Genomic DNA, 11,858 nt, shown 5'->3' with positions numbered 1-11,858 from the left:
CCACCTTGCAACAGAGAGCCGTGTAGCAATTTGTTTAGTGCTTAGGGAAGAGCGCTAACAGTTAATGGCCACATAAACACATTCTCTTATTGATCATTCGAAGTGGCAGCATTAGTACATAAGGCTTTCAGCAATCTCTCTCCGAACGGCCTTAGGGAAAGCTTACATCGCAGGCAATAAAAGGCTAGCTTTTACTTGTACAAGCGCAAAGCCGGAAACAAACAGACTGGGACATAACCTCATGCTGTCTATTATGTACCACTTGAGTTAGCACATAATGGATGAATTGCAGGATGGCAAATGAGGGAGAGCAATAGTTTAGAGAGAACAAAAGGCATCATTATGCCACAGGTGTGCCTCAATGAGAAGGGTTTCATTCATTTAAGACAATAAAAAGTGAACCAATAAACTCAGACAAGCGGCCACACATGCGCAAACACATGCAGGCACATGCACTTACCCAGACATGAAAAGGCCTGCTGCCTGGGCCCTTAGATGTACCATAGCAATTCAAACACTGCATCTGACCCTAAGACTACTTTCAAGCATCGCAATTAGCATGAAACAGATTGATTATCTAAGATGTTGGAGATCCTGGAGATGAGGTTTACTCAGCACAGCAGTGTGAAGTAGCAGAATAAAGCCAAGACTTGACAGTGAATTCCTTGGAGATCTCATTAAGGCATCAAAACAATTCAGAATCAAATCCCAAGCTATCTCTTTTCACCTTTGTCTCTCAACTTTTTGGTTTCACTGAAAAGCTAAATTATTGGGAAAAGTACAGAGTATTATTAATGATTTAATCATACATTAATCTTAATCTTTAGTGAAGCAGTGAATTTATTAAGTAATCAATAAAAATACATAATAAAAAAAATTGCTAACTCAGACAAAACAAGAATTTTGGTTTGCTGGTTAGACTCTGAATGATAAATAAAATTAACAATAAAAAAGAAACCTAATTAGAAAATATACAAAACATACTACAAAACTACAAATGTAACGTCTGACATTTCTGTGTTAATTAAGTTTTTTTGGGGGTTTTTGTAAATTGACCTGACTATTCTATTGAAGTATTCTGTTTAATTTATATGAACAAACATTTTGTGGACAGCGCATCATAAGATTTGTATGTGCTTTTTAAACATCCTATCCACATTTATACTGCTGTTATAATGTTCACATTTCTGAGAAGATTCTCCACTGCATGCTTATTCTATAAACCATAGAGATTAAAATTAAATAAAAATTAAATAAAATTCTATTTAAAATGTAATATGCAAAATGTATATGTACAGTATTTTTGTATTTAAATTAACATTTACCATAGCGTAAATGTGCAAAGTTTGGTGCAAAATGAAAATGGTGTAACTTACATTTGCCATTTCCAACAGTAGTTTTAATATGTTAATTTCATACAGAAAAATGCAAGTTGAAATACATTTTCATTTTGAATATTGCACTGCCATTTTGCGTTTTAAATACAATTTTGCTACCTCTATGCTTCTATATTATTCAGCCATAAGAGCTTTATTTAAGTATTAAATGAACTATTGTATTTAAATAAGGAACTGATGGGGTGAAGAGACCTGGGGCACAGTCAACCTTCCAGCTTATCCCAACCCATCCAGTTCTATAGCAGGCCACTCAAAATCTTTCACTCCAAACCATGCAAATGATATTTTCACAGAGCTGCCATTGTGCACAGGGGCATTGACATGCTGAAACAGGTTTGAGTCTCCCAGTTAAAATGGGAGACAAACAAAGACATTCTATACATTTCTGTGTCTCCAACTTTGTGGAAACAGTTTAGTAAAGAACCACATGTGGCTGGAAAAGTCAGGTGTCCTGATACTTTTGTCCAGATCGTCTGCATTATACGTTAAATACATTGCAGAACACGCAGTAATACAATTGTGAATGACTCAATAGTACTTTTTAAGCTTAGTTTTTATGGTATATTAAAGTTATTTTAAAAGCATAAAAAGCATGCTATCCCTAGAGCGTGCTTTATTTAGACCCTCATTGTTTTCAAGCATGCTTCCATTTACAATATGAAAATAAACAGAGCAATTATGTGCATGTAATTCAATCTCCTCATGAATAAACTCTCTTCCATGTGAATGCCACTATACTGTGAATTTAAAAGCAGCTGATACTCATACACATTAAGTGACGATCACTTTTGTGTTATCAAATCATAAGCCTAAACTCATCTGTCACAAAAAGAATGAGTAAGAGCTATAAAAAGGAACAAGCATAAAGGGGGAATTACTGGTGTTTATTTACTTTTATCCTTTAATTAACTTATTTAATGACCACTAGACGGTCAGAGCCTTGCTCCAGAGGGAATATCTTATTCATTATCTTTTATTCCCAGAGGACTGAAACATCAAGTGCCAAATAAAAATGCTGTGACAGAGGGAAGAATGAATGTGTCACTCAAATTCACACATCTGATCTCAGTGCTCAATGAATACAGACCAACAGGCTGATGCTGATTACTGATTTTACTGATTAATCAGGTTTCGAATTTTGGATCGAGATTAGAGGCCATATCTAGGAGAGAAAAAAAGTCTGTAAGGGCCCAAATGATTCTTGTGTGTCTTTTGTGAAATGATTACTGTTAATATCCTGAGTGTATTAAATATTTTAACTATACCACTAAACAAACAAACAAAAAAACACACAAACACTTGCATTAATTCATTTATTGATGACTTTTCTGCATTCAAACTTCCTGAAAACTAATCAGTATTTTTTTTTCCCCCAGACACTTCATTTACTCAGTAATGTATGGTATTTTATATAAAACATATTTCTATCTTTACAATTTACAGTGTACAAGTGACAAACCTTCCCTTTATGTGGTGTCAGGAAATAAAACTCGTAACTGTAATGAACGTTCAGTCATGTAGGACACCCTTCTGTGATTCTGCAATACATTCAATACCAATATATTCAAGTCGAGGGGAAGTGCATATACCTCTGTAACAACCTTTCAATGCAACTAAGAACATGATTGCAATAATAATATTTATAAAAAAATACAGGCCAAAAGTAGTTATGTGCTTTCTAGACAACGTCATTTCTCGAGAATCAAATATCCTTCATATATTAAATTCAAAACTGCATTGCAACATTAAAAACCTTTCTGTTAGGGCAGCACCAACCTTAGTTACAGTGTTAACACTAATACATTCTGAGGCAAAGTCTTCAGTCACTCAAAATAAGGTTCAATCATCAATTATTGACATCAGGCACTAGGAATCTGCTGTCCATGGACAAACTCGCACAATTTAATTAAAGCTTACAGATCAGTCTTTGGAGAGAAATGACCTCTCATCTAAAACACACACTTTTACAGCTTTGAAATAGAACAGGATACTGGTCAGAAGCCTCATTGCGGAGTTTCACGTTTCTATCAGAAAAACTGAACACCATTATTATCCTGGAGGTTGTAGATATTTTGCCTTTGAGTTGTTTTTTTTTTTTTTTTTTTTTTTAATGGCTTGTTAATTCACACACTTATAAAGAACATGGTTCTAGCCCCCATTCCTACCACTGAAACACCCGTCTTTAATTCCTTACAACTCTTCACTACAACCCTGAACTCACAGATAAATTACAGTACTGTGCATTCCCCTTGTTGTGCTACTGCAGATTTCCTAACAGTGCCCCTTTTAAGGGCTGTTTAAAATGTTTATTACATAGTAATAAGCATTATATAACAAACCATTTGAAAGATTTTATATGCTATGATGCAGTCGTACACGGCCATGTAAGACCGATGTAGGCAATTACAGAAATAATGGTGTGGGCAAGTCCATCTATGATATTTTAAACGTATTAATAATTTAATAGGATTCTTCTGAGGGCGCAGAAAGGGTTAAAATCAGCGACATTAACTGGGTGCTAACACATTGTTTTTTATTGTTCTGTCTAGGATTAGCATAAGGATGTTATTAGTGTTTCAGCTTTTTTGTATAAGCCAATCAGAGGTGTTTTGGGCTGTGGAAGAGCACATTAGCACAATATATATGATTACAGGGTCATGGTCTTTTTTAGCACAGTAATGCTTAAGCAGTCAAAATCAAAGTGCTTACAAAAAGGCCTTATGCTACAGTTTCTTGTGATGCAGAAGTGCAATTATTTCACATTTTAAACAGTAGGGGATTAAAGAATCAACAAAACATACTGTGGCCTGGCTGAATTGCAGTGTATGTGTGACAAAATAGTAATAAAATGGTATTAAATTTACAGATACTATACAAAATTATCTATACAAATCTCTTTTACAGGCGCAGTTGATCTGCTATGAGAACAATGTATTTTTCCACATATATACAGAGATGACAGTGAGGTAGTGCTCACTCCTCACTGAGGCCATCTTGTATAGAATGTTTGGGGGGCAGAAGCAAGTCTTCACTAGGTGGCCCCAATCCCTTCATTGCCATACTAGCCCCTACCATAACCGGGTAACTTCGGTTTCTCCGAATTCCAGTCAGTCCTCCTATGGGGCTGGGCAGTCCAGGTTGTGTCCCGAAATGAGGCGTTTCTAAACCAAGCCCTGGACCTGGAGTTACAGCTCTTGGGCCGAGGCTGAAGCGTTTCACCTTGTCCACAAGCTGCAGATTGTGTATGCTCATGTCTGTCTGGCACTGGGATTCTGTGCGCAGCTTGGTCTCAGCGCCCCGCATCTCCTTCAGAATAGAACTGGCGGGCCGTGAAGCAAGGAAGTTCTCATAAGGTGGGTCAGAGGGGCTAAAGTCTAAAGGCAGCACAGGACTGCTGGGTTTAGATTTGGTGGGGGAGTTTGGGGGTGTCGAGGGCAGGGTGTCTTGGCCTGGGGCACTGGGGAATGTTCTTGAAACAGGTGGCAATTTGTTAGGTGTGTTTTCTGCCCGGTCCCAGCTGTGAGGGTTGTAGACAGTTGCAGAAATCCCACGTTGCTGTAGGAGGCGTACCAGGCCCAGAGAGGTGCTGGTGGTCTTGGTATGCTCCCGGAGATTAGTGAAGCTCTCAGCCAGGCTGAGGCGGCGTGGCGTGCAGGGGGTAGAGGCTGGCGTAGAGTGCACACTATTGATGCTCTTCACACAGGGGGCCATGGAGGGACCTGCTGCCATCACACTGAAAAATAGGAAAATACATTTAATTAACTTAAGACTGATACGTCAGGATTTATGTTCTTCAAACAGGCTGCTTGCAGTAATTTAAACATTTCCACACAGGAATCATGCATCACTCCTCATTTTCCTGCTTATTGACAACGCTTAAAATCTCAAACATGTTAGTCAGAGCACAACACTAGGCTGGGAAAGTAGTTTTTAACCACATTGCCAAATGTGACACTGCCACTAAAAGATAAATTAGAACTTGTAGGCACCGCCTCAAACAGTTAGACCAGTTAAGTTTGGTTAGAAAACAATTTGAACATGTCTGTGGCCCATCATGCTGGTACCATGAGACCACCTCTCACCCTGAGTGGGTGTGGCTCAGAGAACCTGCTCTAAGCCTGGCCCCAGAACAACATGGTAAAGTGCTGCTTCCTCCTCATCATCATCACATGATCTGCAGAGAATCAATTAAATATATTTTGGTGCTGCTACAAGACTCCTCTGATTAACGGTCTTTGATTACATTAACCAATAAAAACGCCTCACTGTTTTTATCTGTAAAATAAAACAATCTACACCTCTATTTGTACGATTCATTTTTCATGGCAGTATTTTTTACAAAATATTAACATCTCTTTTCTTTTAACAATCATCGGTATAGCTATATATTTGCAGAGAATGCAAGCTTTTCCAGCAGTTAGATATGTATAATTGAATAATAAATTTATTTATAGTCTTTATAGTCTGCAATCAAATACAGTTGCAGACTGAATATAAAGTGAGGTGTTTCACAAATTGTTCCTGTCATAAATGTCAATGTTATAAGTCTGTAGTTTCTTTTGATTTTCAAATTGTCGGTGCTCCATCTTGCATCACTTGATGCTGTACTAACAGGAAGTTTTTCTTTCACTAGGATGAAAAAATAAAGTGAAATATTATCCCAAACCATCCATCAGTTACCAGAAACTAAGACTCAGGTAATAATAGGTAAAACATTAGGTAGTTTGGGCTGAAAGTGTCTCAAGAAAAGTGGGAGAAAACACCTGTGTATTATTCCAGCTCTGCGTAAAAGCAACAAAATGAAGACCACCGAATGGAAGGTATGACTAAAAATAATACTGAGTCTTAAGCACCCTCTAGTGGTGGAATGCTTTTTTTTTTTTTTTAGGGCTCACCTGGGAGTGACTCTGGTCAGCTCATCAGAGGGGTGAAGAATCCGGCAGGTAGTGAAAGTGTACGTGGAGTTGGTGTGAGACATACATTTACCAGGAAAATGCACTGGGAACAGCAAGAGAAATCAATTAGTACACATCTAAGAGGCACACACACTTAATGGAATGGTGTAAAACTGTATCGGAAATTGTAAAAACTAAAATATGCCTACCAGTTAAAGACTACTTTTAGAGCATGAAGATAGAAAATTTTTAAACTTAAGGTAAGGAACCTTTGATCAGAAACAAGCAGTGAATATATTCTGTAATTAGCACAGTCCTAGCTCATTTATTCGGATACAGTTTTAACCATGATGGATAGGACTTAAGGATAGGCAAGAAATAGAATCACCATCAGACAAGCATGATTTTGAATTGATCACACACTGATAAGGTGTGATACATTGCCAAAGGGAAAATAAATTGACATCTGCATTTATGCAAGATGAAAAATGAGTATGTAACACTATGCAGCACGTGTCGATCAGGCAACAACGATCAGGCATAACATTATGACCACCTGCCTAATATTGTGTTGGTCCCCTTATGTTGTCAAAACAGTTCTGACCCATCGAGCATTAACGGATTTACCTTCTTCAGCAGTTTGAGCTACAGGAGCTTGTCTGTTGGATCTGATCACGCAAACCCTGTCGCCGGTTCACCACTGTTCCTTCCTTAAATCAGGATTGATAGATACTGAGCACTGCAGACCAGGAACATCCCACAAGATCTGCAGTTTTGGAGATGCTCTGAACCAGACGTCAACATTCAGACAATTTGGCCCCTGGAAAATTCGCTCAAATCCTTACGCCTACCCATTTTTCCTGCTTCTAACATCAACTTTGAGTACAAAGTTTTCACTTGCTGGCCAATAATATCCCTCACACTAACAGGTGCCATGAAGTAGAGATAATCAGTGGTATTTACTTCATCGCTCATCATGTTATAAAGCCGTAACGTTATGCCTGATCGGTGTGTTTGCACTTATAAATCAGTTAGTGGATGTGAATGTGACCTACTGGCCACTCATGAGTGTTTCAGTTCTACCTCAGTCATGTGAGCCTGTGATCAGAGTGCGCTCGGTTTTTAATAGACCGTTGACACCTGAGCATTTAACATACGTGTTTTTCTCCATGACCTTTTCTTGGATGCAGGCCATGTCCTCAGGTTTGCTTAGACTGTGCAAGTATGCGTGTCTGGTTGCATATACACATACACACACACATTCAATCTGTAGCTCTTTACCATCCTGTAACCTTTTCGTCAGGTTGTGTCTTCCTTTAGTTCTAGGAAAGTGTGTAACTAGATCACTGGAAAAAATTGCTGTGAAACAGGCACAGATTGCTGAGGCTAGATTCCTGTGTAGCTGCTGGATCACATTCACACTCACTAATATTGTAAAAGTGAAGCACATCACTAGAGCAGAGAGAGAGGAGAGTATAAGTTGATAGTAAATTAAACTGAATGGATGCAGGAAATGAGAATGAAGCCCATGGCACAACTTGTATAATAAATTCTAATATCCGTCTACAGTAAAATCTCTCACACTAGGAAGCTGTAATATGTGGTAAATCAATACACAACCCTCCAAATGAAGGTTGCTTAGAATACGTTCATTTAAATTTTTAAAGACGCCATTCTCATTTTGTACCACAAAGAGAAAATGCTGAGGACCATGAAAAAGTGTATACGGAAAAACAAACAAAAAAAAAATCACTATACTCAAAACCACTGTGACAGCACATGGCAGGCAGCGATGAGGTAGTTGTGAGCTCACTGTACGCTGTGTAACAGGAGAAGGATCACAGATATGAGACACGTAACAGGCAAATGTCCCCAGCATGCTGCTACATTCCACTGGGTTTGGCTGGGTGTGGGCAGTGGGTGGAGTTTGTAGTCGACCCTTCAGGTCAACATTAGGATACTCCCTCACCAGATGCCAAATTCTCTGCCTCGTCCTGTGCTTCTCCATTTGTCTCCTGAACCCCTGGCTCTGGCCCACGTCTCTCTTCACGGTGCTGCTCCCCCGGCCGATGCAGGTTGGATTTTGGTGAACAGGGCAACGAGCCCAGGCCTGAGGTAGAGAGAGTGGGCGGAGAATTCTGATGCGCTCCTGGTTCATCTTCCTCCAAGTCTGTAAATTTAAAAACTTCCTCAAGGTCAAGATGGAGATGGCGGAAGCCTTTGGTCACTACCCCTGGCCGAGCATCCAGAATGCCACCAAGGTTAGGTTGAGCCAGCTGCTGCCACGCATGCAGCGTCGCAGACCCTAAAGAAATCATAGAGACACAGTAGAGATCAGACAGGAGCTTTGAAAAACAGAGCAATGTACTTTATGGCTGAATAATGTAATCAAGTTTCAGATACTGTTGATGGTGATTTAGAGTGATAATGGCTGAATAAAACTTGCAATGCAACAGCTAAGAACAAGTCAACTTCCAAGCATACACATCCTCAGAATAGTAAATTATCCCATATACAGATGATAGGAAAGATATGCTTCTAAAGAGTAGAAATGTAGTCATGTAAGACAAAATATAAAAATATATAAGTTATGAACTTATATTGGATAAATTGTTTCCAAAATGTTTTGCAATAAAGATTTAAACTAACAAGCAGGTCTCGAAAAATCAGGAAAAAACAATAAATCAAACAAAAGGATATTACACTTTTAATATTACAGGATTTAAAATTAAAAATAAAATTATTAGGATATTATAATAAAATTATTAGGATATTGCACTTTTAACATCCTTAATGGCTGTAAACTCAGGAAATTATGGAGATTAACATAATCCCATAACAGTTAGCAGAGTTTGTACATTTGAAGAGTTGATTTAAAATAGAAAAAATACTTCCTGAAGTACAATACAACACTATTTGATCCTAATTACACATACATTAAACTGAACATAATTACATCAATCTCAATTTATTAATCTATGCAATGTTAAGTAACGGACGGTCAAGCCTAATGCTCTTTTGATCATGCAATCATTGCTCTGGGGGTTAGGAAACAGATAGAGGGCAGTGGAGAAAAGAAAGAGAAGGAAGAATATGAGAAAATAAGCAAAGTTTATTGAAGAATAATAAAAAACAAATAAACAGACTGTAATACAAGAAAAGTCACTTTAAACTGCAAACTGAATGAAGGATTAAATAATATAGGAAACATGAGGAAAATGTATTGTTTCTAACCAACCAGAGAGCAAAGTCATGCTGAATACTATTTTATTACTGATTATTTAGGATGTTTTTATTTAGCATTATTTATTGCAGTTACGTCATGTGTGTATAACTTTTCTCCATAATCTCCGTTTCATTTAATGTGCTCCAGCACCTACAAAGTGTCCAGATTCCTAGAAGTGTTTTCATTTGACTCAAATACACTTTAATATACAATTGCCATAATTTCATTATTGCTTAAACCTCAAGTGAAAGAGGATGAAAATAGCAGAAAACTACCAGCAGGTGGGAGTAGCAAGCTGAATTTGATAAGTGCTATTTCTTCTATTCTCTTATGTACTAAGAATGTATTAGCAGGTTTTATAGAAAATTAAAGACTAATGCACTCCCACCAGCTAACAAGGACTTGCATAGTCAAATATTAGTCAAATTTTTATTATCTCTAATAAAATTCATAATGAGTGTAAAGTGCACTTCATCTGTATATTGTGCATTGCTGCACATATTAGACAGCAAGCCATACAACAGAAGTGTGTGCATTAACGCAGAGTGCGGCGCTAGATCTCAAACCAACAGCGCGGCTGTGCGTTTCTGAAATAAAACGAGTGCTGTGTGGAGAGATTGTCTGAGTGTTGGTGTATTAGAGCCCAGAGTGTGTCTAAGAGATGCAGGGCCACCGGCCTGCCTTTGTTCTGGTCACCTTCCAAAGGTTTGACGATCTGCAGCTTCTCAGGCAGGTAGGAACGATTGCTGTAGAAAGAGTAGACAGAGTGCAAAGTGCCCAGAGACAGGATGCTGTCTTCATGTGTGAGTGATCCTCCTCCTTCTCCATCACTGTCTCCACATGGCTCTCTCTTCTCCGCAGCTAGTGCCAGCAGCTTGCGTTCTCTTTCTTCCTCAAAAAAGTGCCGCTCGCTCAGGTAGTTGTCACGTCGAAGCGAGAGCCTCCTTAGTGCTGCCTCTAGGTCGTGAGAACCGGGTGTGCCAGGAATACCAGGCTTCTTGTTCGAGTCTTCTAAACTAAAGCAACAAATGCGAGAAAGCCATCAATGTTTTTGCTTAGTGAAGTAACATGAGAAAGATGAACATACCATAGACATACCATTCCTGTGGACTGTGACTTTCCAGCATCATGCTGTTGGTGCGGTTGTCGGTGACACTTCCTTCTCCTCCATAAACACTGGATCTAGGTGTGCTCAAGCAGCTGGAGTGTCGAGAATTCATGGAAGACGTCTGATTGGAGCCGGGGATGTTCATGGGGGAAGGACAGAGCGAGCGCTGGCGAACCACCTGATTGAGGTTGCGCACTGTTTGGAATACTTTCTTCGGGTGTAACCTGAAAAAAAACGCACGTACACCACCACAACACAAAAACCAAAACAAATGAACAAGGTGTATGTAAACAAAAAACTAATTTTAAATCTAAATTACAGCCATGACTAAAAAAGAAATTGAATACAATCTATAATACCAGCAAACACTTATCACTAGAACAAAAACAGAAAGAGCATTTTAGGCATTTGCATAGTTAAGGACACGGATACCTCTGATCTTCCACTTCTGGGTCAGACATCTGAATCTCTTTCCTCATAGTCCCTTCAATTTCAGCAGCTAAGGAGTCCTGTTCCATACATACAGCATTAGAAACTGGGAATAAACAGTGTTGTTTCTGGATCTGATGTACTTGTCATTTACATACTGTAAGTCAGTGACAGAACAATTCCGACATTGCATTCGACAGTTTCCAAGAGCTGTAAAAAAAAAATCAACCTCTCATACCTTCCTCTCAGCATAATCAGCTTTATTTACATGGGACCACAGTAATATGCAAACTTATTTGGCAGCTAGGCAAAATCATAGATCAAAAAGAATGTACATATCAAAACTTAGATAAAAGAGAAGTCATCTCTCCAGTGACATACACTACCTTAAGTGTAACAGAAATGCATTGATTTCCACTGAAGGACTTTATCAAATTAGTATACATAAAGTAATCAAAAAGTGTTTTTCCCTTTAAAAGAAATTTAAATGAAAATAATATGATCTCAGTTCGCTCAGGGTGGTTATCGAGGCAAAAACTCTGGCCTGGGAGGAGCTCGGTGAGGCCATGGAGAAGGACTATCGGCTGGCCTCGAAGAGATTCTGGCAAACCGTCCGGCGCCTCAGGAGGGGAAAGCAGTGCCCCACCAATGCTGTTTACAGTAGAGGTGGGGAGCTGTTGACCTCAACTGGGGATGTCGTTGGACGGTGGAAGGAATACTTCGAGGATCTCCTCAATCCCGCCTTCACGTCTTCCATTGAGGAAGCAGAGGCTGAGGGCTCAGAGGCGGACTCGTCCATCACC

At 38.9% G+C, this 11,858-nt stretch overlaps 1 protein-coding gene across 5 annotated transcripts in view; it reads right to left on the bottom strand.

The window, feature by feature from the left end:
• Positions 1 to 2,771: 2,771 nt before the first annotated feature.
• trak1a (trafficking protein, kinesin binding 1a) overlaps positions 2,772 to 11,858 on the bottom strand; it is a 48,005-nt gene continuing 38,918 nt past the window's right edge. For all 5 annotated transcript variants that reach the window (XM_083551001.1, XM_083551002.1, XM_083550998.1 and 2 more), the window contains 6 exons: positions 11,059 to 11,135; positions 10,617 to 10,850; positions 10,215 to 10,534; positions 8,262 to 8,597; positions 6,293 to 6,395; positions 2,772 to 5,130 (listed from right to left, as the gene is read on the bottom strand). In XM_083551001.1, the coding sequence (XP_083407127.1) occupies positions 4,371 to 5,130; positions 6,293 to 6,395; positions 8,262 to 8,597; positions 10,215 to 10,534; positions 10,617 to 10,850; positions 11,059 to 11,135 (1,830 nt within the window). In that variant the 3' untranslated portion in view covers positions 2,772 to 4,370. The remainder of the gene's footprint in view (positions 5,131 to 6,292; positions 6,396 to 8,261; positions 8,598 to 10,214; positions 10,535 to 10,616; positions 10,851 to 11,058; positions 11,136 to 11,858) is intronic.

The sequence above is a fragment of the Silurus aristotelis genome, assembly GCF_946808225.1.
Source record: "Silurus aristotelis genome assembly, chromosome: 1".
NCBI classification, from domain to species: Eukaryota; Metazoa; Chordata; class Actinopteri; order Siluriformes; family Siluridae; genus Silurus; species Silurus aristotelis.
This window is presented reverse-complemented; position numbering and strand designations above follow the sequence as displayed.